Below are 26,160 nucleotides of genomic sequence, written 5' to 3'. Positions count from 1 at the left end.
CTGCCTTCATACATGTTTATGTACATTCCCCTACACACTCATTTCTATATGAGTGGGGGCTTCACTTTGTGCTGTAGATGTAGGTCAAGGATCATCTGTCTTCTTAGGTTCCCATCAGCACACAAATATATATATTTTCTTTGTGATGCAATGTTGTTTTGTGCATCAGACATACAGTGAAGTTTGCAGCGGTGAAAATACTGTGAAGTTTTTGTGATGTGAAAATGTTTAAAAAAGGCATGACAGGACTTCTTAGCCATGCCGTCAGTGTTTATTATGACTTTCTAATTTGTCCAACTTTCTCAATCAGGGCACAATGCAGCAAGCTTTTGGCCACCACCACAAGTACAATCTGAGTTTCATTGTCCTTCTGTAAATAGTATTGAATAACTTGAGTTTGCTATCATAAAGCAAGGCCGTGCTCATGAGTGTTCAAGAAAGAGAAGACATTTAAAATAAGAAGTTTCCTCCCCGAGAGCGACGAGTGAGAATCTGTCAAAATAATTGATTGAACAGAAATCAGAAATCTGCATTGCAGGTTAATGAATAACAATCGTAGCTGTGTCTAGAGAAAGGAATGGGCGGACAAAAGACCAATGGAGGTCAAATAGTTGTTTGCAAATCCATGTGGGAATACTGAAGATACTACGGGTAACTTAAGAACGGAAGTGGAGCTTAAAGCATCCAGGTCACCGAAGTGTGGGGATCAAATTTTAAAATCAGCAGGACTCTGGTTGTTGCTTTTGTCACATAAGAACAATCAGTGTTAGTGTATGTACTCTAATACAGAGGGCTACTCAACCATCAACAATGCTTTAAGTTAAGAATTATCCCAAAATAGTACGCTTAAAAAAAGATATATGGATGAAATGTGTGTACATCCTGAACATTTTTGTTTCGTCTCTAGAACGATCACATTTACTTCCTTATTAAAAAAGTGTCACATGCTTCCAACCGAACAATCAGGTTACATATAAGAAAAAATACATTATATAGCGGCCCATCATTCATATGCAACTCAATCCAATTGGCAAACAGTCACTGTAGAACCGATTCCGGCCCAGAACCTGAACCCTGGGAACAGTGGGCCTGTGAACTGGCTCCGGTGCTGGTGGATGAGATCCGCCTGGTTCTGGATGATGCGGTAAAAGGCCAGAATCCCCGTGTGCTGGTCCAGATAGATGCCGATCCGCCGGGCCTTGGGCGAGCCCAGCTGTTTCTCCTGGCCATCGTGCCAGAAGGAGAAGCCGGTCCCAGACCAGTACAAGCTCCAAGACTGAGCGTTGTGGCCCAGACGACTGTTGTCGTCAGAACTTTTACGTTCCATCTCCTTGTAGGCCACGCCGATGGTGACCTGTGAGGTCGAGAGGAAACTTGATTAGGAAAGGAAGCATATCCAGGGCTGTTCTTTGGGCCAAAGTCAACATGCTACCATGCTAACAACAGCAATGCTACCATGCTGAGGTTTAGCAGGTAGTGTGTTTAGTGTGTTAGCATGCTAACAGAGGAATACTATACAATTAAGGCTGAAGGAAAAGTCATTCATTTCGCAGATATTTTGCCAAATAGTACTTTTATTATTGGATAAATGCGATTTTTGAAAGGATGATGAAAAGTTAAGTGACAATTCATCCTATTTTCAGGCATTAATGTGTAAAAATAAATTTATTGTTAGATTTGTTGAGACATTTCACTCAAAACAACAAATATGAACCTAGAGGAAAAGTCAGAGGATCGCCAAAGTCATTAGGATTCATCGTTTGGGGAATATGAAGGTTTGTATTTAATGGCAATCCATCCAATGGTTGAGATATTTCAGTCTGGACTTAAGTGTGTGACGGACTGACCAACCATCACTAAAACTAAGTTGCTAGTAATCTTGGAGTGCATATCAGCAGTTATTTGTTTAGGTACCTTGAAGTTTAATGGTTTGGTTGGAGGGAATGTGGTGCATAATCAGCTATCATCACATCAGGATCTGCCTTATTATAACCTTCCACGGTCAGTTACCTAACATTTTGGGATGTGTGAGGGCATAAATATAATATTATTATTATTATTATATTTAACACACACTCACAACTTTTCCACACATATTTGCAAACAACTCTTACCAAACTACGTATTTTATTTTTCTTCTTGATATATGTTAAGTGCTTTATGTTTTCTTTCTGATTTTATGTTCTTTGTACTTTTGTTGTTTACATGTTTTTTGTATTTACTTATAATGTTTACTGAGGTGAGATTCTTCCTTCCTATGAGTCCTAACGGGTTTCTTTAATCTCACCTGCACAACTTGCTTCTTTTCTTTTGTTGCTGTGTTTTTGCTGCTTTGTTTTATTGTGCAAACAAATACATCAAATTATATTTTGTATGAAGCATAGCTGACACCACCAATTCCCCCTCCTGATGGATCTACCTTCTTGCCGGTCCACTCCACCTCCAAGTAGTAAGGGCTCCCTGCCAGGGCCTCTCTGCAGAGAACCTGCCTCCAGAAGACAAATCGCTCGGGATGGTCCGGTAGGTTCTGGTTGTCGGCCCGCATCGTGGCCTTATGACCGCCGTCTGACAGCTGCACGTGGCGATACACCGTGTTGGCGTCCATGGTGGGTTCGAAGCGAACTGGGAGGGAAAGGATGCATTTTTATGAAGAATCTGCACCTCCTCAAACGATTTGACACTGTGTCGATTTATTCTGTTTCATATGATGGACTCACATTTCAGCATTTCTTCTCTCGTCATCGATTCCGGATTTACATGTCCTTCTGTTGTTACAGGAGGTGCTTAGAGGGAAGAAACATAAATTAAAATATATCAAACCAGGGAAGCAAAAAATAGTCTACACTTCTGCAAGGGATATGAGTTGATTGATATGGACAAGCGGCTTCTGATGTATTTGTATTTACTTGTAGGTTGACGAGGAGGAACGGGTGGAGCTGGTGCTGAAGCTTCATATTCAGAGAGATAGAGGGGAACGAAAAGAGCATTTAAACCAAATTATATCTTAACTCCATAACATGTAACGTCCCTGAAATGTTGTTCATGTACTGTAGCAGGCGTTCTTATTCTTACCTTGAAGATATGCAGGATGTTTTGTTGAATTATCACGCCCTGAATAGATGAAGCAAAATATTAACTCTGGGACTTCATAACAGCCACATTTAAACGCTGTCATGTCAATTTGTTTTATGAGCCGTAGACTTACAGTGTGCGCAGTTTCTTAAGTGACTTACCTCGAGTTCGCGGAGGCAAAGGTGGATGGTCTCTCGTCTTCTCGTACACTAAAGGAAAGGAAGAATGAGTTGTTACAAACACATGAAGGTGTCCCTTTCCATAACAGTTAAAGCAAACTTTTTTTAAAGTTACCATACCTGTGTTTGGTGTTATGGCCTGACTTCTGTCATTAGCTGCTGTAGTGGCTGCTGCACCAATGGGTGTTGACGCCCCAGGATCAGGATTCACTACAAAGAAAAGGAAAGTTTTGACTATCTGAAAGAAGGGAGGACAAGCGAAACTAGGAGGAGGAGGAGAGAAGAAGAATACTGACCTAATGTGGCGATCTTGGCCAGGCTGGCTTTGCAGAGGTCCTGCATTGACTCTTGCAGGTCTTTCAAGGCCGAGCGGACGGAGGCCACCACCGCTTCCTCCTGACTCAGTATGGAATCTCCTGTGGCACCCGTCTGACCCGGCGGCTCCATTATGAGGTAGTTCTTTAGAATAAATGACACAAAAATAGTTCTAATTTGTATTGATGGTGTAAATATTTATCCACTCTGTGAAATGCAACACCCTGCATCACACTACCAACCTTCAAGAAGCAGATGTCATCCTTCATGTCGGCCAGCCGGCTCAGCTCCTCGCTCTTCCAGCGCAGCGGTGCCACATCCTGCTCCAGTCTGTGGATCTGCCCCTCGACCCGGCTGCCTAAGTAGGTCTCATGGTTGTCGAGGACCTCAGCGACCTGGACGCCGGTTAGATCCACGTTCTTGACGAGCTCCGAGAAGACGTCCGTGCTCTCTTGTTTCAGGGCCTGCACCAAGGCCTGGGAGAGTTCACAGAGAGGAGGAGGAGAATGTAAATGTGTGTGTGTAACAAGCAAGACGTCAGAAGTGGTGACGTAGTTAAAATATTTCTAGAGCAAACAATCATAACTGTCGCTCACCTTGTGCTGGCGAGCGACATGTGGGAGCTCCACAAGCCTCTTTTCAGTCGCTTGGATTCTCTTCTGTAAATCCACCTGCATCTGAGCCAGCTCTTTCTAGACACACACACATCATCCATTGATTATGATATATTCAGGTATAGTTTAGAAAAGAGGCCACAAACACACACAGACACACACTGCAGGACAGTAAATGGACTTAGATTGTACTTTGTGATGAGACATTTTTGAAGTTGCAAAATACACTTTGACTTTAAAGAAGAGGAAGAACACTTCCACGCAGGAATGTGCAGTAAAAACACAGTACTTCAAGTTTGACTACATTTTGAAAATGTTACACAACACAGTCTTTTATTCACACACACTTACTCTTTTACAAAAAAAAACAGCACGGAAGGGTAGAAAAATACTACCTAAGAGCACTGATAATATCCCCATGGCAACATCCATGTCCATTACATACCTGTCTCTCCCTCCTCTCTTCCTGTGGTTTGAGCACACGGTGTCCCTTGTGTCCATGCTGGCAACACACCTCACAGACGCACTCCTTGTCCTCGTAGCAGAACAGGTCCAGGGGTCGGTTGTGTTGTTGGCAGGGCCTGGGGTCCACCGTGGGGAGCCGAGGGTACATGCTGCCCTGTCGCGTCCCTCTCGCTGGTAGGACCTCCAGGTAGATAGGCATGGACGGCGGGGCAGAGGAGACGGCCGTGGAGGGGCTATGCTTGAGGCTGTTGGTTCTCAGTTTCTCTATACACTCCGCGAGGACAGTGCTCTTGGCCAGGGAGGGTCGAGGGTTGAAGACCTGCCTGCACTGGGGGCAACTGCACTGACCTTTGCTGTCCTTCTTGTCCCAGTGGTTCTGGATACAAACCAAGCAGTATGAATGTCCACAGGGAAGCGTGGCCGGGTCCTTCAGGGTGTCCAGGCACACTGAGCAGACAAAGGTCTCCTCTTCAGACCAGGCTGAGGCCATATTGGTGCTTAGGCTGGAAACGCAGAAGGATGAGCTGGATTTTTCTTGGAGGTCAGAACCTGAATGAATGGACAACCACAAGGTTCCCTGTTTCTGAGAAGTGTACAGAACTGGAGTCTGTAGAGTTACAGGAAATGCTGCCAAAGCTGGCAAGGCTGAAATGCCAGATCACAAGAAACTAGTGCTGCTTAAAAAAACAAGGAAATCTGGACTCTCAGGGTGGGGCTGGTAGAACAGGTGGGGTGAGGAGTTTCTCTCGCTTATGTCATCGGTGCATTCCCAGTTTGGCAAATGTAAATAATGAACCTCATGAACTACTGTGCTGACAACTTTACATCAATGTGAGAATAAACATGTGACCAACAAGTGAATCAAATAATGTTAAGAGTAAAGAAGAGCTAGAAATGAATGTACCAGTCAAAAGTTTGGACACACCTTCTCATTCAATGGTTTTTCTTTATTTTTCATTTTTTTCTACATTGTAGATTAATATTGAAGACATCCAAACTATGAAGGAACACATATGGAATTATGTGGTAAACAAACAAATGCTCAACAAACCAGAATATGTTTTATATTTTACATTCTTCAAAGTAGTTGAATGAGAAGGTGTGTCCAAACTTTTGACTGGTTCTGTATATATATGGATGTTTAAGTCAAGGCCTGGTTCATGTGGACAAACTGGTTTTTCACCAGCCTGGTGATGCAAATGTGCAAACAATGAAGGGTTTCACAAGTCACCAGTAAGTAATGGAAATATTCCCCTTTAACCCTGCATTGAAAAGCAGTAAACACAAGCTGGAGAGTTTGTTGTGAGTGTTCCTGTCTGCGCAGTGAGCGCAGCACTGACGCGCATGAAGCTGCGCAGCTGCGCCATATTGAGCCGACCACCGTTTATTCAACCATCAAGGTGAGTGTTTTTCCACCAATCAAACCACGTTTTAATGGATTACTGGGGTGTATTGTGAGTTATATATATATATGCCGGCTCCTCCATATTCACCACGTTTATAGTGTAGCGTTGGGGAGCATGGATAGATGTTTGGATAGCTTTTACGCACAGGTTTTAGCAAGCTAGATAGCTCCCCTGTCTGCTTTTTACAGCCAAATAAGATATTTACCACGACTAAACCAGCTTTAGTTGTTTGAGTTAGAAGTGGAGAAGCCAACAAACCTGGATTTTTAGTGTAAATGTGTTTTATTTGCTTTTTAAAACAATGTCAACGTAGCTGAGCTGGCTAACTAGTAGGCTAAAGTATTGTATCATGAATGTGGGTAAACTTCAGCCATGTGGCATTTATGCAACAACCTGAGCTGTGAGAAACTTTATACCCAAATCACTTTGCTGGAAAATGAGCCTCATTTGACTGATGCTTTTCTTGTCTTTTTTGTGTTTGTGTTTCTTTTTTCTCTAGGATGTTTAGGGGCTCCCAGGTCCTGGTTTGGTCTTGTCCCCTAAGGCCATTGCTGCTATTGAGAGAGTCCCACCTCTCTGGTTTCTGTGAGCACACTGCTGCTGGATGGCAGGGTGCAAGAGATGCCAAGAGAAGGAGATATGAGGGGTCATCATCATCATCATCATCCACGGAGACTGTTTCTGGCTCAACACAGCTGTCTTTATTTAACTTGAACTGTGACAATCAGAAGCAGAGAGAGGCTTTGTTTCAAAACCTCTCTCCCCAAACCAATTCGTCCAGCCATCAACACCTCCCTCAGGTTTTTGTTTCTGGACACCCCAAAGCTGTGAGCACTTACCAAGACTGTTTAATCAACACAACTTGCCTTCAACAATGGAGAAGGCCTTGGGACGTTTGCCAACCTTCACACAGTTCCACCTATAAGACTCAGTGTGACCTTCTCCAAAGTCGTTTAAATTGCAGACAGCACCTTGTTAGACCTTTCAGCTCGTCCACACGTGCGCCATGGATTTTGAACAACTTTCACAGTAGACGACAACCCTCTGGCATCTTTTCTCAAAAAAACAGAGCAGTTCATCAGGCCGCCCCGCACGTGGCCGACGGCTGGAGGGACTGTCTTTCCCTGAAGAATGAAAACAGGTGTCGACAGAGCCTGGGGCCCAATTTGAAGCTATACGAGGCCGGGAAAAAGAGTGCAAATCAGAACCAGGGGAGGTGGGCGTCAGTCCTGGTCTCTCTGTGCTCGAATCAGGGGGAGCCGGCGGTTCTTTTCACCCTTCGCTCCAGCACTTTGAAGGGCCGGCACAAGGGAGATGTCAGGTAAGTGGCAGGCTAGAAACTACGTTGTTTTAAATCTCCAGAATACTCCTTTTTCTGTCCTCATTTCCAGTCTTTTTGTAGCTTTGCAGGAGGAAAGAGTGATCCATCGGATAGCGATGTGGTGGCCACGGCGTTGAGGGAAGCCAGGGAGGAGCTGGGGGTTTCTGTGGCAACAGAGCAGGTCTGGGGCATCTTGAAGCCTCTCAGAGACATGGTGAGTGCAAATGATGACATGTATTTAAGAGTCAAATTACACCATTTATTCAGTAATCTCTTTTAAATCACTTCTTAAAACACATTTTTATAGATTGGCTTTTATGTGATGTCGTCGTTTTATTGGTTCATTTTCATTTGGTCTTGGTATTTTATCTTATATTTGTTTACCATTATCACTTGATTTTATTTATTTTATTTATTTTATTTATTTTATTTATTTTATTTATTTTATTTATTTTATTTATTTTATTTATTTATTTTGTTTGTTTTGTTTGTTTATTTGATTGTCGCTTGTTATTTCATTTTGTTTCTTATGCACTGTCTTGCTGGCTGGTCTGTCAAAGCACTTTTGTAAACCTTGTTTTTAAAAGGTGCTACATAAATAAAAGTTGTTATTATTATTATTATTATTATTATTAAGAGTGTCATGATGGAATTATTACTGTTGTATGAATCTATGGCGGGCATTGCAATTTTTCATTATTTTGCATTTATTTCATTAGCATTAAAAAGGGTTATAAAGTCTTAAATAGGGCTTAAACTAATAATTGATTTAAATATTTCGTTTTTGATGACATAAGAGAAAGACAAATCATTTTCACACCTACTCGTTTATGATTCATATTCAGCCAATTCAATACTTAATCAAGTGTTAAATCGTTCCAGCACTTGTCCTAAATTTAGCCTGTTTAGGCCCAGGTACAGACTCTTTATGTCCAGCAATAGATGACTCTTATCTTGATAATAATAGAAAAACATATGTTTATAGTTTTGTCTAATTATTAATTCAAAACTTTATCATTTTGAATACTGAATCTTTTTGACGCTGTTTGTATCTTTCTTCTCTCTCACCAGTCGGGGATGATGATCGCTCCTGTGCTGGCCAACCTCGGCCCAATAGAGGAGTTGTCCTTCAAGCCAAACCCAGGAGAGGTAAAGCTGTCCTACCTTTATATCTGCTTCATAAGTTTTATATCTGCTTGAGAGGGGCGTGTTCCCACATGTGTAAATATGAGGGTTTGTTTTTGAACATGGTGGCAATGATTGTGTTTATTAAGTCGTGCTTTATACAGTTTATCAGCCTACAGCTGTCATCATCTGTCTCTTTCTTCTCAACAATCATTTCTGTCTGTTTAGAGTTACTGTGAGGAACTTTTAACTGGTAATGAAACATGCTCAATTTAATACTGATGCCTATGTATGACCTATACAAGTAAACGGGCCCATCATCGGTGTCATCGGTGCCTCCGGGTCGAGTCTTGTTACCTTAGATGAAATCATCATCATTCAGACACTGATTGAGTAAAATCAGAGGTTTTCTAAAGGGACTCGGAAACATTACCACCTCCGTACACAGGCAGCCTCAAAATAAACACAGAATTAAAGTTCCTTGTAGTAGCTTTAAACTGGCAAACAAATGAATAGACAAGTTAACACATCATTTAAAAAACACACCTCCCTTTTAGGTTAATTTCAATCCAAATCCAAAGTTTTAAACTGTGCTTCCTTTGCCTGTTTCTGTCCCAGGTGGAGGAGATTTTCACCTTGTCCTTATCCCACCTGTGCGACCCTCAGAACCGCGGCTACACACACTTCCGCACCGGCGACAAGTACGGATACACTGTACCAGTGTTTCGCAACGGGAAGCACCGAGTGTGGGGCCTGACAGCCATCGCCCTGGACCATACCCTGAAACTCATTGTCCCTTCTTAGCAGCACCTCAACCTGCCGTTTTTAGTTGTTTTTTTTCCGTACACTTACACCCATCATGTGACTCAAAGATTAGATCAAGGCAAATGTGCAGTCAAGTTTTGTGTAGCAAAATCATGCAAGGAATCAGTTTGAATGCTAAATATTTTCTTTTATGAAGGTAAATTTCTTTCCAGTCGGGAGAAGATTTTTAATTTTTTTTTTAATCCCACTTGTGAGCTTTCCGCGCCTCGGTTGTATAAGAACCTCTATCGAATGGGTCATGTGTATAAAGGTGGTGGCCAGCTGTGATGATGTCACTCATAAAGAGCAGTTGTTGGAAGTCTATATCATTCATTGGTAGACGAGATATTTATTTTACCTGATTGATTCTGACCTCAATACTTCAGTATTTCTCTATTTTATGTACTACTTTAATTTTTAAATGCTCACAAATCCTGTTTTGTTTCAGCTTGAAATCTTCTGTACAAGCAGTTACCACATAAATGGATATAACAAGCTAAAGCAATAAGTCACTTACATAACTTTTTTGAGTTTCCCCATGAGACTTTTGTTTATTAAGTGTTCATCTTGTGTGCTCAGCGAAGTGCAGAGCTCATTGTTTTCCAGTGCGATTCAGCGCATGTCTGTTTTTATCTCACACTGGATCAAATCTTGACTGTTTAAAAACACTGAAAGGATAGAAGCACATCATGTAATGTGTTGGTGAACAATGCAATAAAAGTTGTTTTTAAGGTATTCTCCCTGTATTGTCCATTCTTTCTTAAAAGGAGGGATCTGTATGAGGCAATAAATTGTGCAAAAAGAAAATTGGTTTCAGAACTTTCATTTTTTTGCTCAGTTGGTTTCTGAATCACACAAAAAAACATGAATTATTTTATTTTTGTTTGTTAAATCTTTTCTCTTAAAATATCGGTCTGCATGCACCACAAGCTCTACAGGGAACTGTTTTTAATGAGGTTTGTGGTCATGCTACAATTCAAAGCTTCTTTCTGTAACACAACTCTTGAATGATGAGTCCAGAAAATGTATCGTCAGTTCTGTAAAATGTCGGCCTTTCGGTCCTCAAACTGCTGCCAATCTGAAGAGAAAATGTTATCTTGATCTTTAGCTAGCTAAAAAACGTGAACGTCAAGGCAGCGAGCACTCCACGGGGTCCTGTGAGTCCGGCAGGAGGTGGCAATTGAAGGGCCAGCTGAAGGAGAAGAGGTCCAGGGCTTGGCTGCATTGCTGCTCGGCGGAGGAGCAGACGGAGCGGCAGGGCTGGAGGACGCCACCCTGAGGGCTGCACTGGGGCAGGAACATCCCACAAACCAGCCTCCGCAAGGGCTCGAAGCACGCCAACTCCATCAGCACCTGGACGACAAAAACAGAAAAGAGACGAGCATGTGAGTTTGAAACGGCTGTATAGTTCGTATATGAAGCTATAGCTCTCAGTGTGTGTTTGTGCCACCAAAGGGCCCAATTTTTGAAGATTATACAGCAGCAACAATAAGTTTGTAAGTGTATGCAGGTGGCTTTTACCCGGTACTGACGGAGGAGCGTGGCAGCTTCTCTCTGGTCAGCAATGGACAGCCAGATGTTTGGGAATGAGGTAAGGTTATAGCTGAGGCCTTGACACATCTCTACCTCTATGAACTCACAGGATGAAGCTGAGGGCATGGAGAAACCAAATCATTGTTTTTCTTAATTTACATTTATGTAGTCTTAATATTTGGCATTCTACCTCTATTAGATAAAGGAAGTTGTAATGTAATCGCAAACTTTATTCTGACACGGTTTGTTTTTTGTCCTAAGCATGGTTTCAACAGCAAAACTTTGGGAACAAAAACTGCTTTATCCATGACCCAGATCGGGGTCAGAGATAACAAGGACTCACTGAAGGGAGGGTAGGTGGAGTTGCCACAGCCCTGCTCATCTGCTCCGTCGGGGCAGTCGTTCCATCCATCACACAGCCACTGCTGCTGGAGACACTCCCCTGTGCTGCAGGCAAACTGACTGGGACCACACGTCCCTTTAAATCAAGACAGAGACACAAGCGAGAAAGCAAAAAGGTGCCGATGAAATTACTGTAAGAGGAAAGGATTAGCTTCTTTCCTTTTTATGGTGTTTAACAAAACGTTGTGGTGTAAACTGCCAATTTTTGAAGACGAATGTAGGTCGTATAATAAGAAGAGAGTAAGAAGAGGAACAGTGGTCTAAAAGAGGTAAGATGTGAGGGAAAGGGAGGAAAAAACGAGACAGGAAGTAAAACAAAGGACAAAATATGGAAAGAAAGAAGGAATACACAGCATAAATTTGCTTTATCATGAACTCACTGCCCAGGACAGACACAGCCTGGTATGTTGCGTTGAAGCCGCTGTCGGCCACTCCCTCGTCAGCCACAAACACCACGGTCATGTGGGGGCTGGAGGAGGTCAGGTCTGGAGGGAAGGTGGTACCGCAAAACCTGAGACAAAGGTAGAAGAAACAAAAAGCTGCTTCACAACACAGTGGTGATACATAACTTAAAGGAGGACACAATTTTACCTGTATTTGCCCTTAAATCATAGGATTTAAAGTGGCAGTATTTAATAAAGTCTTTGAAATAAATGTCACTCTCTATTGCTGAATGAGATAATACATTTTGTGATTGAGCCTATCTTCCAATGATTAAAGTATTGCAAAATGTTTATATTTACAGTATTAAGAACTAGGTGTCTGGTTTTTCTACATTAAATACGCAAAAAACATCAAACTACGCACACTATTCTGAAAAATATATGGAATTTCAGACTAAAAAGTGTTAAACTCAAAGCAAAACTCCTTTGTTTTCACTCAAATAGAAATTCTCAATCAACCAGGATTTAAATCTTAAGGATCGGCACTTTCAACAGCAAGAAAAGGGGAAATTAAAGCTACAGTTACTGTCCTCTTCCCCGTCCAAAGATTAAGGCTGTAGGGTCTCACCTTCCCAGCACCTTTCCTGCTCCAGTGTTGACGCTGTCGTGCACCTCCACGTAGTCAAACTCACAAACGTCCTGAGTCTCCAGGCTGAAGTTCTTGAAGCTCAGCGTGATGACGTGACCCTCCTCGACAGATATGTACCATATGCACATCTGATGGGAAACAGAAAAACTACCAGATTAGTCAAAATACAGGGCCCTGTTATGGGAAGTTTGGAGTGAAGTAGGTACCTGCTGGTGAGGGTAAGGCCTCGGGTGGTTTGGACTGGATATGTAACCATACGGCTCCGTCTTCTGCCCACCACAGTCTGTGAACAAAAAGGCCCATGAGTTCACTCTTCTGTGCCTTAACTTGTGTTTTTTTGTTTTCTTTGTCTGCATGTTTTCACCTTTGTGTTTATGGCTGCAGTTCGCCTCGTCTGTTTGGTCTTGGCAGTTTGGGTGACCGTCACACACAGACACGGGCAGCAGACAGCGACCGCCGTCACACATGAACTCCTCTCTGGAGCAGCTCTCTGAGGAGACACACAGAAGATACATGCACGCAAATGCAAATGTGCACCAGTGATATGTATCCATGTATTTGCAGATATGCACACACTACTGACTGTGTCCAGGCAGCATGGCTCTGTATTGAGCAGTGAAGCCGCTGCCTGCGATGCTGCCATCGGATCGGAAGGTGACCCACACCGAGCTGCTGTTTGTGTTGACTGTCGGTGGTGCAACGTTACCGCAGAACCTGCAGGAGAGATATTGACCCTTTTTAAATAATCCTCTCTATTTTTATTCCCCTTCTCCATATTACAGCTTTAGGGTTGCCACTGGAGTCTGAACTTTGCACTGTTAATTCTCAAAAGGATGTGTGAGCCCGGTTGTGTAACATTTTTAGAATTTCATGTATCGCTTATTACGACACTTTCCAAGAATGCAACTAGGCAAAAAGCTTCCTCGTGTTGAAATCTTTCCAAGAAGCATTCAGTACCTAGAAGCACGCTCCTGTTTTGTATGCACAGACCTTTAGTGCCACCTGCCAACAATTTGTGGTAATGTCATGAACCGTTGAATGTTCCTTTAGGGAGAATAATGTGTAGAAATGTTTGAAAAGTTAGCGTCACATAAATGAGACAAGCATATAGGTCAATATGAGTTTTGTGTTTCAGGTCTGTCTGCTGTTATTATACACTGAAATGTGTATTTGCCAGAACAAGCATTCATAATTTGTCATGAAAACACTTTAAAAACAAAGTAGAAACTTGGTTGAGATACAGTACCAGTCAAACGTTTGGACACACCTTCTCATTCAATGGTTTTTCTTTATTTTTATTTTTATTTTGTTCTACATTGTATATTAATATTGAAGACATCCAAACTATGAAGGAACACATATGGAATTATGTGGTAAACAAACAAATGCTCAACAAACCAGAATATGTTTTATATTTTAGATTCTTCAAAGTAGTTGAATGAGAAGGTGTGTCCAAACTTTTGACTGGTACTGTAGTTTTTGTTATTTCTTTCCAGAGTGACATTTAGTGCAACTGAAAAATCTGCAAGCAGCCAAAAATGCTGAGAGCAAAGTTCAAGTTCTTCTAACAACAGAAGCATAAGCCTCTAAAGGAGAGCATTAGGCAGTGTAGTTTAAAAATAACATCTGAGGAGAAACTACGCAGTTGTTCATTGAGAAGAAAACTGACAAAGGCCCTGAAAGTGTTTGATACGTGGAGATATTTTGGAATCTGAACTACCTGGTGACCACGGAGCTCTGTTCTATCTGCTCCTGCACCTCCAGCCAGTCAAACAGACAGGGAGACGGCCCCTCAACAGCCAGAGAGGAAACGTGGATCTGGACCTCGTGGGGGGGTGCGACCCGGATCACCCACACACAGAGCAAGTTGGGAGGATAGAAGCCGGGGTGGTTTGGGGAACTGAAACTGCCCTCTGAGTCTGTCAACACTCCTCCACAACCTGAGAGACGGAAGAAGACACAAGTTTAAGTTGCACAAAACAAATACAGAAAATGTTTCTTAGAATTACAATATAAACAGACATTTTGCTTAAATCACTCACGTGGTTCGGATGTTGGGATCCTTGCGGGATGTGGTGTAGTTGTACTTTCTGGTTGAATTCTGTTGGCAGAAATTGTGGGTAAAGTTTGGGACGATCCGTCTCCTGCATTCAGCCGGTCTGGAGAGCTGGTGGACACCATCTGATCCTCCACTGCCTGACCTTTTATCTCTGGAAACATGACAGGGAGACTTTGTTTGCAAGTATTGGTTAAATCATGATATTTTATGTTTGCATTAAAAAGCACATTTTGAACCAGCTATAATCTGAGACTCACGTGTGAGGATGAGAGCCAGAGCGAGTCCGACGGCTGTTAACAGGAGCAGGGCAGCGGCGGAGACCACCACCACCCCCCAACCACAACCAGGGCCCCGCAAACGCATCACACACACCCCAAACAGACCCCGGCCTAGACCTGAATAACAGAACACACATACAAATTAAACATGTGGGTTTGTGACAGGACAGAGGAGATTTGTATTGCTCCAAAAGTTCATTTTTTTTCTGTTTTATTTGATATATTTATTGCATGTCATGCCCCTTTCTGCCCTTTCCTTTAATACGATAGACCACTGACCTTTGCCACCAGAAAAAAATAAAATAAAATTCCTGCAGATATTGTGTAATATTATTTGATCATGTTTTAAGTTTAGTTTGCTAAAATAAAGTTGTTGAACTTTACAGACTAAAAAAAACAAAGATGATCAAAATCAACATTACCCATAATGCAACTTGGTAGTGTCTTTGACCGACTCATCCTGCCTGCCTAACACCCATGTCTTTCAAACTCCACACCTCCATTTTCTAACACCGGTTCTCTTTTATGCATTTAATCTCCAAACCCAAGCTGAAATAACCCTGATGACTGATGCCACTATGACATCTCTCTCTCTTCTCTTTTTTTATTAAAAACTTACTCCAGAGCCACAGGATTATCATTAAACAACTGGTATCACAGGCTAAATGGGATTAACCATTACCAGTGAACGGATCTCTGCAATGTAAAATTAGTAAATAAGCCCTTTAATACTTGGTGAACGTGAGCCGTAACAACCATGTTTTACACACACTACTTAATTATTCCTAAAGAGAATTTGACTTTAAACCAGATGATGCAATAATATTGCTAATCCAGTACACATACACAGTCTAATACAGTTCAAGTTTAGTAACAGAGAGCTGCAAGCTGATTGGCTGACTCACCGGCTGCTGGCGGTTTGATTGGTTCAGGGGTTGACGAGGATGTCCTGAATCCCTCCACTCTCTCCTCCCGTTCCCCCTCCAGCTCAAAGGTCGGGTTGCAGAACACATTCTGCGGAAAGCAAAGCAGAAAGAAGTGGACATTAAACTATATCAATCCAAAAAAAATTTGAGGACTTTTAATTTGAAACCATCTTCTGACTTTTTCAAGAAGTTTTATTCATAATTAAAAGGAACCTTTTTCTCATTTGTTCAGGGGTTTTGCGGCTACAGCTATCCTTGGTCTGGTATGACCAGTAGCTTGTGGTTGCTACTGTTAGCTAATTTTAGCAACCTTATGATAGATATTGCTGTAAAGTACTCAGTCAGTTTGCTAACTTTATATTTCTGTTTATGGTCCCATTCCACTCCTGGGCTAAATTTCGAATACTGCAATGGCAACGGCATGACCCGCCTAACTCTGCCTCTGATTGGCTAGAAGATTGGCTGGTACTTAGGCTGAGCCATTCAGAGGCACGGGGTCACGTTTTCGACGTAGTGTGATTCCTAATGCTGCTATGGGTGCTAGCTGCTGTTGAAAGAACATGGTTCCGCTAGAACCTTCAAGAATATTAGCTGCCGTGAACCTTTACTTAAGCTTCCCTCTAATTCCGACATAAACGAAATAATTTAGAAGTAACGAAAGTCAGCTAGGGCAGTTTTTGTTGGATACTGTCGCCGACGACAACCCCGTAAGCTTTAATTCTATGTAACAAAGAAACTTGAAACAGAAGGTGTACAGCAGTATTTGTGTGTTTGAGGTATAAGAGTATTTCCTTTGTTAAGATTTTGTAAGTATATTTATCACACGTAGCGAATTTGCCACTTTTTGGTAGATATAGGCACAGTTTGTTCGACAACCGGGCAATCAATCTTTTTTAGCTCTATTTTTGGTCTCAACCAACTCCTATTAAGCTGCTAAGTGCTCTGATTCGTTTAGCAGCTAGTTGCTAACTGTGTTATGTCTACACTGTTGTGCTGAGCAGGTAGTTCAAGTTGGTTTTGAGCGCTTTTTTGGCTGGAAACCGTTGACTACTGCGGCGGATGAAAACTACACCATGAGAGCTGTGAGAGTGAACCAAAACAAGTTCTGGGCCAATCAGCTAAAACTCGGTATATATTTCCTTAAGCCATTTGTAGCTCCAGATTCATCCATATCGAGTGACATCTTTCACATTGTCGCTTGATTTGTTGTTATTATACCAATATCGATTAAAAGCAAGTGACAGAGGGGCACCATGGGAAATGCCGGGAAATCCAGCAAGCTATGATCGTGTAATTGCTGCTGTGGCTGCTCATCGGCAAAAGTTACACATATAATGCACAAAATTAGGGACAAATGTAGGTTTCCGGCCCAAAAAACCCCAACCTTTTTTTCAAATCACACAGCTAAGTAGCAGGATAAAAAGAACAAGAATAAGTGGCGTAGCAGGGTTACAGGTCCCCAAGGCTTGACATTAAGTATAGTTAAGTATAACATTTTTGTAGAGGAAAAATAAATAAAATAAAAGTCAGTTTCTTAGATGATCATAATGGACTAAATCAGGTCCAGTTTGCAGTGTAAGTGCTGACCAATCTCCTTCATTAACCACCATGATCCATCTCAACATCCTCACTCACCTTGTAGATATCTGAAGAGTCGGAGTACACGGCAACTTGGCTGAGGTCAGACATCTTAAGTCTGTTGTCAATCTTTCAGTGCTCCTCTCCTTAAAGAGACGGATTTTGTGGTAGATAAATCAGTGCTGACATTGTGAACAGAGTCGTTTCTACACAAGTGAATGTTTCCTGAGTTTTCTTTACATTGTTCAGGTTTTGCTCCTGCAGTTCCACTCAGGTGCCGTAAATTTAAGGCTTTAAGTCCTCCAGCATAAAAGAGCTCTTTGTTGGAAATCCATCAACGTAATCCATATGAAAATGTAAAAATAACATCTAATTCAATTTTCAAACTCCAGTTTAAAAAACAACATCCACGTTTGCTGCTATTCTTCAGCCTTTTGTCTGTTTTAGCAGCATCAACCTGTATTTCTCTTGTTTTGGTTTGGTTGGCGTGGAAGTGATTACAAAAGAGTTTTAGAAACTCCTTCACCGTGTTAAACAAAGCCGAGTCAGCTGAGAGGACTGAGTCCCTCGGAGCAGGAGGAGGGAGGAGGGGGATGGGGGCCGGGGTGAGGATGGAGGTGGGCGTAGGGGTCCCTGTTAAATCTCGATAATCCCTTTAATGATCTTTTAAGCGGTTTTATTCACATGCCCAAACCGGAGTGCACAAACACACACATACACCACAAGAAATCAGTGTGAAAAATAGCAAAACGTGCTGAGGAGATTGAAATTTTTAATTGCATTACTTGCCCTAAGCTGGCTAATGGCATTGTAGTTGATTGTCCTAAAAGCAGCTTTTATGAGGCTTTAATAAATGAATAAATAACGTAGAAAATGGCACCAAAGACAGAGAAACAGATTAAACCACTGCACCCAAAAATGAACGTAAGAGCTGAAATCTGTGTTTTGTCCCAAATTGCTCAATCCTTCCTTCCCGGTTTGGTGCTGCTGTGTTAATGGGTAATCAGTCATCAAATAAAGCAGCTAACTGCAGGTCGATACGAACACTGTCGCTGTGATTTCTGTCACTCAAAGACGCAAATACCACTGAAACAGAGCCTGGCCATGTACGTCAAGACCATTCTATGGACCCTACTCTTCACTTCTGTCCAGGAGGGTGAGCGTTTACATTTTGTGTTGCTTGCTCTTACATTTAATATTGATTTTGTCAAATTTATACTGATACAAACTGTCCAAAAACAAACAAACTTAAATCAAAGGGCCACTGACGCACCATGGGTTTGAGGTTTACGCAGGCAAAAGAATTGTCCGTACAGAATTCTGTTTTTCTCATGATTTATTTGGTCAAACAAAACAGGCAAACAAACAAAAGAACAAAGGAAATCTGTCGCTGACTCTCCTGCGCTGGTAAAAAAAACCATAGGCCCACCCCGGTGCATGCTGGTCCTATACCTGCCTATTATCTCCGACTATCAATACAAAAGCTATCTTAATATATCAAAACTTAAACTTACTTAAATAAGCAAACATCTAGAATAATGAAACAATATTACTTATGCATAAAATAACTAAATACTAACATCCAATAAATAGCTTCAACACAAACTATATTGCTGTGTTGACCTTTTACTGTTTGTGCTCCAGTGTCCCTGGAGGATACATATGATTATGAATATGAATATGGAGCATACGAGTATCGGCAGCCTCTGAACTGCTCGACCACAGAGCGCATCAAAGATGGACAGGTCACCTACTCACAGGTAAAAAACAATACACTGACATGATTAGTTGATCAATCAATTACCTTTCAAAAAAACATTTTTTGGTTGCAGCTTCTCAAAAATGAGAATTTTTCATTATAATGAATATGTTCTATATTATGTTGGTCAGACAAAACAAACATTTGAAGACGTGTGAATTAACAACTGTCATTTTTGCTAAACAGTAATGATAAAGACAATCACCAAAGTGATATATTGCTCCTTTAAATGTGTGTGTATATGCATTTGTACAGCTCTGCTGGACTTATGTAGTTGCTTTAGAGATGAATTTATGTATAAAATTGTCTTCTGGCTAACACCAGTAATGCCAAACATTGCAACAGAGACTACTCAACCAGCCAGAATTTCAGGACAAACAAATAGGCAAAATGGAGGATGGTAAAAGTAAATAATAATTAATAATAATATGTTAGAAACTATGACAAAACAAAGTAAATATACATTTATTTCAGTATTAGTCCTGCAAGCAAAAGTGAGGCACATCTCTGAATTAGGTGGACCGTTTTCCAATCCTGATAAAAAAGGAACTAGAGGTTCTGGAAAGTGAAACAAATCAAGCATTTATTTACTGTAAAAAGCTTCCTGTGACTTAATTTAGCTCCAAAAGTGACACTGTGTTTCCTCTACAGGGAGGACTGGAGGGCAGTGTGCTGACCTTTCACTGCTGTCTGGGGCGATACCCTTTCCCCATAAGCCAAAGGCTCTGTGGCAAATATGGGGAGTGGTCGATCATGAGATTAAGAAATGGCAGACAGGTGTCACGGGCCACATGCAAAGGTAACGGTTTGGATGACGATACATTCAGGGACTCTTAAGAGTTTTCTCTCAAAGCACCACTCTGTGATCTTTATTCTTTCTCTCTCCTGCATCACCTCCTTTCTGTCCGTCCACCTCTCTCCAGACGTGTTGTGTCCGGCTCAGATCCAGCTGGATCACGGTGACTTCTTGCCCAGAGACCAGTGGTTCCGTGTCGGGATGACGCAGAGCTTCTCCTGCCAGGACGGCTTCACCCTGTACGGGTCGGCCCGGAGGAACTGCACCCACTCTGGGGAGTGGACAGGAACCACTCCCATCTGTGACAACCATGGTGAGGACTTTACCAACCTTCATGATAAACATAAATCACATGTATGATTAAATAATGTACAACACATGGCTATATTTCCCCCTATTTGAGAATAATTAAGAATATCCACTTACACGAGGCCCAGTTGATCAGATGTATTACAGCCTGTGGTACAGTGAGCATGCACTAATTAAGCTCATACTTTCTGAGGTTTACATTTTAAAGCAGCTTTTGTTGAATACATATAAATGAGCCCTTCAAACTGTTGTATACTGTGACACAAAACAGATCACGGAGAAAGTTTTGCATTTACCTTCTTAACGTAACAATTCAGCTCTTTAAGATAGAAGCTTACGATGTGTTTTTGATGTTTTAAAATGCCTTCATGCATAAATTCAAAGTATTACATAATCATACTTCACAAATAAAGTTATATTGTGGCCATTTTTCTAAAAGCACAAACACCTGTATACTTTTTAAAGAATTGTTTTAACCTATAAAATCATTGCATAATGTTGTCTGCTGTTGCATTTCTGCAGCTGACGACTGTAGCGACCCCGGGATCCCACCGGGGGCCCAGAGGTCAGCAGGCCGGTTTCACACGGAGGAGAAGGTGAGCTACCGGTGTCAGGCTGGTCTGGATCTACTTGGGTCGAATGAGAGGGTTTGCCTGGAGGACAGGGAGTGGAGCGGTTCAACACCGCGATGCCAAGGTGCAGATTAAATGTTTTTATCCAATAAGTGCATGATTCTTGTCACAGTTTTATTTAGGTGTTTTAATTTTAAAGGTCAAGTGTGCAGGATTTTGTGGGCTCTATTAGCAAATTGGAACAAAAATAATCATAACTATGTTTTCATTAGTTTATAATCACCTGACATTAAGAGTCCGCCACGTCGTTTTAATGTTTCGTTTTATTTGGTTTTACTATTTTATCTTATATTCGTTACTATTTCATGTTTATCTATTTCACTTGATTTTATTTATTTTGTTCGTTTATTTGATTGTCACTTGTTATTTCATTTTATTTCTTAGTTTAGTTTTATCCTAACGATTGTTTTTAATGTTTCATCTATTGCACTGTTTTGCTGCCTTGTCTGTCGAAGCACTTTGTAAACCTTGTTTTTAAAAGGTGCTGTATAAATAAAGTTATTATTATTATTATTATTATTATTATTATTATTATTATTATTATTATTATTATTATTATTATGTTGCTCTGCCATCTTACTACAGTAGCCCAGAACAGACAAACCAAACACTGGCTCTAGAGTGAGCCCTTCATGTGTTAACTTTACCTGTAGGTCACTTGAGTTCTCTGAAAAGCTTGAGAAACTCTGATAACAGTGATAACTGGGATTCAGTTGGTAGCGATCTGCAACCACACCACTAGATGTCGCCAAATCCCAAACACTGTGCCTCTAAAACAACAGAAGATATATTATTAAGACATATAAACAAAACAACAAGTGCCAGTGGGCATCATTATGATAAAACTTTCATATGAGATATATAGTTGTGCTTTTCTGCAGGCCCACATACATTTGACTCCCCCAGCTTTGTAGCCGCAGCCATGGCTGGGTCACTTGCAGGAATCATGGATGTCGTCTCGCCAGACTCCAAAAAGACAGGTGCGTATAAAAGGAGTGTGCCTTCAACATATTGACATTTTAACAGTGAATGAATAACATGCCATTTATAAGTGCATGAACATAAACTTAAAGAGCATCTCGCTGAATTCCTCTGCAATTTGTGTGTGTGTGTTTAAGATGGAACAATATCCTTTGGACGAACTATCCGTGTGGATAAAGACAGTCGTATGAATGTCTACATTTTACTGGACACATCAGGAAGCATCAAAAAGCAGGACTTTGAATTAGCCAGGGAAGCCACCATTGCCCTTATCAGAAAGGTCTTTGCCAAATGAGTTTACTCAACTCAACAGTTGATAAAAGACCAAAGAAAAGGAGATTTATTCACATTTTCTCACATCTCCTTCATTTTACTTTCTAGTTGGACAGCTACGAGGTGAAGCTGAGGTTTCACGTGTTGTCATTTGCCAGCGAGGCGAAAGACATCATAGACATCACAGACACGGTTAGAAGTGGCAGCATCGACGACATCATATGGAATCTGGAGGAGTTCGACTACACCAGTAGGACTTGGCATAACTTCATTTACTTACAGTATTCATTCATTTAACGAATGCATTTTTACTAATCTACTGCTGTTTGATATTCTCAAGTAGGCCTGAATCCATATCCTACACTACAACCATCATGCACCAATGTGTTTATTAGTTCAATAAATGATTTATCAATTTCATTTTGTGGAATTTAATCTTTGGAATCTTTTCATCTGCAGGCCATGGGCGTAAGACGGGCACCAACCTCCACGCTGCCCTGCATCGTGTCAGTGAGAGGATCAGCTTCTTTAAGGAAAACTGGGTCATGAACCACTTTAATGAGACTCAGAACATCATCATCATAGAAACAGACGGTAAAGACTCACACAAATTGTCCCACAAACCCATGAACAATTATCTGTTGAGCATCTCTAATAGCTAATAATTTATAAATCATCAAAGCTCACTGTAGCCGTTCATTCCATCTTTATGTCTCTCTGCCTGCAGGTTACTCCAACACTGGAAGCAAGCCTCAGATTGCCCTGAACCAGATCCGAAATCTGCTGGGATACCACCACACATCCCGCGATCACACAGATGAAAAATTGCTGGGTAACAAGAAAAAATAAACTGATTTAATGTTTAAATACACCTTTTTACATTATATATATATTTACATTTGAACCACTCTACTGATACTTGAAAAATACTTTCAATGATAGTTATCATAAATCAGATAAGTTTGCATGAATACAGTATTTAAGTCATTATTTGTTGTGCTTTCAGATGTCTATGTATTTGGTATTGGGGAACAGGTGAACAAAGATCAACTGAACTCCTTAGCCTCAAAGAAACATGGTGAGGAACATGTCTTCGTGGTGGAAAACTACCAAAAACTGGGAGAGGTGTTCAACAGCATCATCAGTGAGTAGGAGATTATTCTTGTGTGTGCTTTACGATTTTTGCCGTCAATTTGTCAGCGGATGATTTTTTTATTTTGAGAGACTTTGCAGCATTTTACAACATACATTTTTTGAAAAGTTCTGTTTTTTGCATTAAGCATTTATTGTTGTCCATTTGAACTTAAAAAGCAACAACATTTTAGTGACTGAAGTATAACATTAAAATGGTTGTGTTTCTCGATACAGGTGACAAGAGTGTGACGATGTGTGGGGTAGCTCAGGAGCGGCAGGATGATAACAGGGCCTACACCAGACCCTGGCACGTCACCGTGGAAGCGGTTACAAATGTTCCAAAGGCTACAAAGGTGGGTCGGTAAAAATCACAATGGGGATTGTTTTTTCCCCCATCTGTTTATCATTTTAGTGCCTGTGTCTATATTGTGTCTTTTTCCTGCAGAAGAGCGGCCGTAGTGCTGGGAACGCTTCATTTCAATGTTTCAAACATGCTTTCGCTTTGTTATGTTAGTGTCTATCTGAAATGTAAAGCTCAAGACAGCCAGACATGACCAAAACAAGCTTCTCCTCCATTTTCCACAGTGACATCATGAAAAGTTCATAGATTTTCAACTAGAAGCTCTCAGGGTGTGACATTTGTTCTCCAGGCAGCTTTTCTAAGTGCTCTCTCCTCATTGGGAACAATTTAAAAAAGTAAAAATATGCTATGTACAGAGTGTTTTTGTTTCCACATTATCACTTTCCTCCCTTATAGTCTGTGCCGTGTGTTGGATCCATTGTGAGCCAAAACTGGGTTCTGACAGCCGCTCACTGCTTTGCCAGAGCGAGCACAGACATCCCTCCAAAGTTGCACATACGTCACGGTCAGTACGGGAAAAAGCTTTTGGAGATTCATGTGAGAGAAAAAAATAGCAGGAATGGGAAAAAAAGAAAAGAGTAAAATCAAGCTTTCAAGTCTAGTCATGTCAATTTTTTAACAATAGCTAGCAATATGTGCAAGCTTCAAAATAAACAAATAGTAAAGTATAAAGATACAATATAACATAGAAACATACAGCGGTTGACATAAACACGCACCCAGGGTAATAACCTTCACCATGGACAGCTTGGTAAAGGGTGATCATTTGATACTTTTTGACCCGATATACCTGCATGCAGGTCAAGTTTACTCTTATTTTTATTATATCTATTTTTTTCTAATATTTATTCTAAATCCAATCACACTGAAGTACCACAAGAGCACATTTCAAGCATACTTTATCCTCTCTTGTAGCAAACAGCAGATCTAGATGAGTTTCTATTCACCATCTTGTTGACTTCCCACCGTTTGTAATGTCATAACAAGCAGCTTGTTTGGTTCCCAGGTGGGGGCCTGGCGGTTTCCGAGAAGGCGATCATTCATCCGAAGTACAACATCAGGGCACTCGAGCACAGAAACGTATCCGAGTTCTACGACTACGATGTCGCTCTGGTTTATGTGAACAAGAGCATCCCGCTCTCCTGGAGAGCAAGGTAAGACAGGGAAGAAAAGATGTGGCAACTACAGATAAACCTCAACTAGGAGATACACTCAAAGTCACTTGTTTTAAAGTAGAAGCCTATAAAGAATGGCAAAAGATTTCTCATGAAAAGGGTGTGTCTAGTGTCTGAAATTTCCCCATTTTTGTAGCTTAGAAAAGGGATAAATCTTAACTGTTTTTCATACAACAGACCTATCTGCTTGCCATGTACCGTACCAGCGGCTCGAGCCATGAAGAGAGTCAACTCCACCTGTCAGCAGCACAGTACGTGACCTTTACACTCACGCAACAGCAAAGCCATTTATATTTATAAGAGTATGCAAAACATAGTGCTAATATCTAGAGTTCAAGACTTAGAAAAAAGCCTTAACAGTAAAATGAATGTGTGTATTCAGGGAAGGAACTGCTCCCACTGAAGGAGACTGCTGCCTTTTTCATCCATAAAAACATCGAGCGCAAACGTACATACATTCACACAGAGAGTCAGGTGAGTGACAGTTGATGGTTTTCAGACTGTGGGTTGCTTTTTATGCTCGATAACGTGGAGAAAATATGGTTTTGTTATGAAAGTGAAACTCATTTTTCTGTCTGCAGAGGCCTAGCTGTGTGGAGAAGGCGAGACAAACGCTCAAAGAGCCCACCAATGTGACTCTGGATGAGTTCATACCCGACAGATTCCTCTGTTCTGGGGGATCCTCAGGATACCAGTACGCCATCACCTGTAAAGGTCTGGACTCTGCTTTTATTCTATTGCAGCTGACACAGTTTGATCAACATTGACATGTTGTCTCTTTTTGCATAGGCGACTCTGGTGGATCTCTGTTTCTGCAAAAGAGAAATCGCTACTTTCAGGTCAGCAAGGTTTTCACTTATTAAAGCCTCAAAACACATTTAATCAGCCAACATGTTTATGTAAAAAGATAACTCTGTTTGGATTATGAAATTTGAATATTTTAATGTAATTAATGTGTGTAGTTCCTGCATATTCAGACAAAACCTAATTCTGTGTGGAGGAAAAGTAATGCAGCAAATCTGTGTGGGTTGAGAGAATTTCTAGTTTCTTCTCCCACTTAGTTTTTCTATAGAAATGTTATCTGTATTTATGTCACATGGGAGACATCTAGCTTTTCTAGGACATTATTGGAGACTACATTCATTTAGTTGAATGTAGTCTTAATGTAGTCTTGTTAATCAGCAACATGTGGACATTTCTGCACGCTTTCATCTCCAGGTGGGAGTCGTGAGCTGGGGCACAACGAACGTGTGCGACCCTGTAGACCGAAATATGAGAAGGTGCAGCAGCGGGAATCCGCCTCCCGACGCTCGGGACTTTCACATCGACCTGTTCAAGATAATGCCGTGGCTGAAACAGCACCTAGGGAAGGATATCCAGTTCCTGCCTGATGTCGTCTGAGAACATCCAGAGCTGCTTAGAGTAAGGAGCAATAACGTAGGGCAGAATTTAACAGAGTTTGTGCGTAAATGTTGGAATAATCATAGACAGCAATATCAAGTATTATCCAAAGCTTTATTGTCAAAAGGAATACGGATTGTTTTTTTACAACTGTGGTGCGGTAAACTCACTTGTAAAGGATGACGTTTTTCCATACACAACATTAAAAAAAAAAGTGATTCTTCTTTTCA

General features: G+C 41.2%; 4 protein-coding genes across 6 annotated transcripts; 2 read left to right on the top strand and 2 right to left on the bottom strand.

Annotated features, from left to right (window-relative positions):
- Positions 1–1,004: 1,004 nt before the first annotated feature.
- Positions 1,005–5,135, bottom strand: ftr86 (finTRIM family, member 86). Its single transcript, XM_054605150.1, has 10 exons — positions 4,626–5,135; positions 4,163–4,258; positions 3,809–4,042; positions 3,548–3,710; positions 3,372–3,461; positions 3,073–3,111; positions 2,907–2,948; positions 2,718–2,783; positions 2,420–2,622; positions 1,005–1,354 (listed from the first exon to the last, which is right to left on the bottom strand). The coding sequence occupies exons 1-10, from the start codon at positions 5,133–5,135 to the stop codon at positions 1,019–1,021; spliced, it is 1,779 nt and encodes a 592-aa protein (XP_054461125.1). The 3' UTR covers positions 1,005–1,018.
- A 687-nt stretch (positions 5,136–5,822) lies between these two features.
- On the top strand, positions 5,823–9,316 carry nudt8 (nudix (nucleoside diphosphate linked moiety X)-type motif 8). 3 transcript variants are annotated; one of them, XM_054604511.1, is made up of 5 exons: positions 5,823–6,045; positions 6,551–7,372; positions 7,454–7,586; positions 8,444–8,521; positions 9,116–9,316. In XM_054604511.1, exons 1-5 carry the CDS (start codon positions 5,990–5,992, stop codon positions 9,299–9,301), a joined length of 1,275 nt encoding a protein of 424 aa, XP_054460486.1. In that variant the 5' UTR covers positions 5,823–5,989; the 3' UTR covers positions 9,302–9,316. The 3 variants fall into 3 exon arrangements, with proteins under 3 accessions (XP_054460486.1, XP_054460494.1, XP_054460502.1); XM_054604519.1 differs by lacking the exon at positions 5,823–6,045 and adding an exon at positions 6,056–6,099; XM_054604527.1 differs by lacking the exon at positions 5,823–6,045 and adding an exon at positions 6,106–6,322.
- mfrp (membrane frizzled-related protein) lies at positions 9,288–17,631 on the bottom strand. The gene is made up of 13 exons (XM_054627220.1): positions 17,167–17,631; positions 15,511–15,619; positions 14,585–14,722; positions 14,311–14,478; positions 13,989–14,208; positions 12,852–12,982; positions 12,633–12,758; positions 12,475–12,551; positions 12,248–12,396; positions 11,617–11,747; positions 11,178–11,312; positions 10,823–10,950; positions 9,288–10,654 (listed from the first exon to the last, which is right to left on the bottom strand). The coding sequence occupies exons 1-13, from the start codon at positions 17,218–17,220 to the stop codon at positions 10,430–10,432; spliced, it is 1,791 nt and encodes a 596-aa protein (XP_054483195.1). The 5' UTR covers positions 17,221–17,631; the 3' UTR covers positions 9,288–10,429.
- A 497-nt stretch (positions 17,632–18,128) lies between these two features.
- si:ch1073-280e3.1 (complement C2) lies at positions 18,129–26,154 on the top strand. The gene is made up of 19 exons (XM_054612855.1): positions 18,129–18,265; positions 18,754–18,869; positions 19,520–19,667; positions 19,792–19,977; positions 20,496–20,669; positions 21,487–21,585; positions 21,724–21,866; positions 21,968–22,109; positions 22,319–22,453; positions 22,587–22,691; positions 22,866–23,003; positions 23,228–23,346; positions 23,751–23,859; positions 24,361–24,508; positions 24,707–24,780; positions 24,912–25,003; positions 25,111–25,243; positions 25,319–25,368; positions 25,748–26,154. The coding sequence occupies exons 1-19, from the start codon at positions 18,214–18,216 to the stop codon at positions 25,928–25,930; spliced, it is 2,346 nt and encodes a 781-aa protein (XP_054468830.1). The 5' UTR covers positions 18,129–18,213; the 3' UTR covers positions 25,931–26,154.
- Positions 26,155–26,160: the final 6 nt, after the last annotated feature.

This window comes from Anoplopoma fimbria, chromosome 1 (genome assembly GCF_027596085.1).
Source record: "Anoplopoma fimbria isolate UVic2021 breed Golden Eagle Sablefish chromosome 1, Afim_UVic_2022, whole genome shotgun sequence".
Classification (NCBI taxonomy): domain Eukaryota; kingdom Metazoa; phylum Chordata; class Actinopteri; order Perciformes; family Anoplopomatidae; genus Anoplopoma; species Anoplopoma fimbria.
The sequence above is the reverse complement of the archived record's forward strand: the minus strand, read 5'-3'. Positions and strand labels throughout refer to the sequence as shown.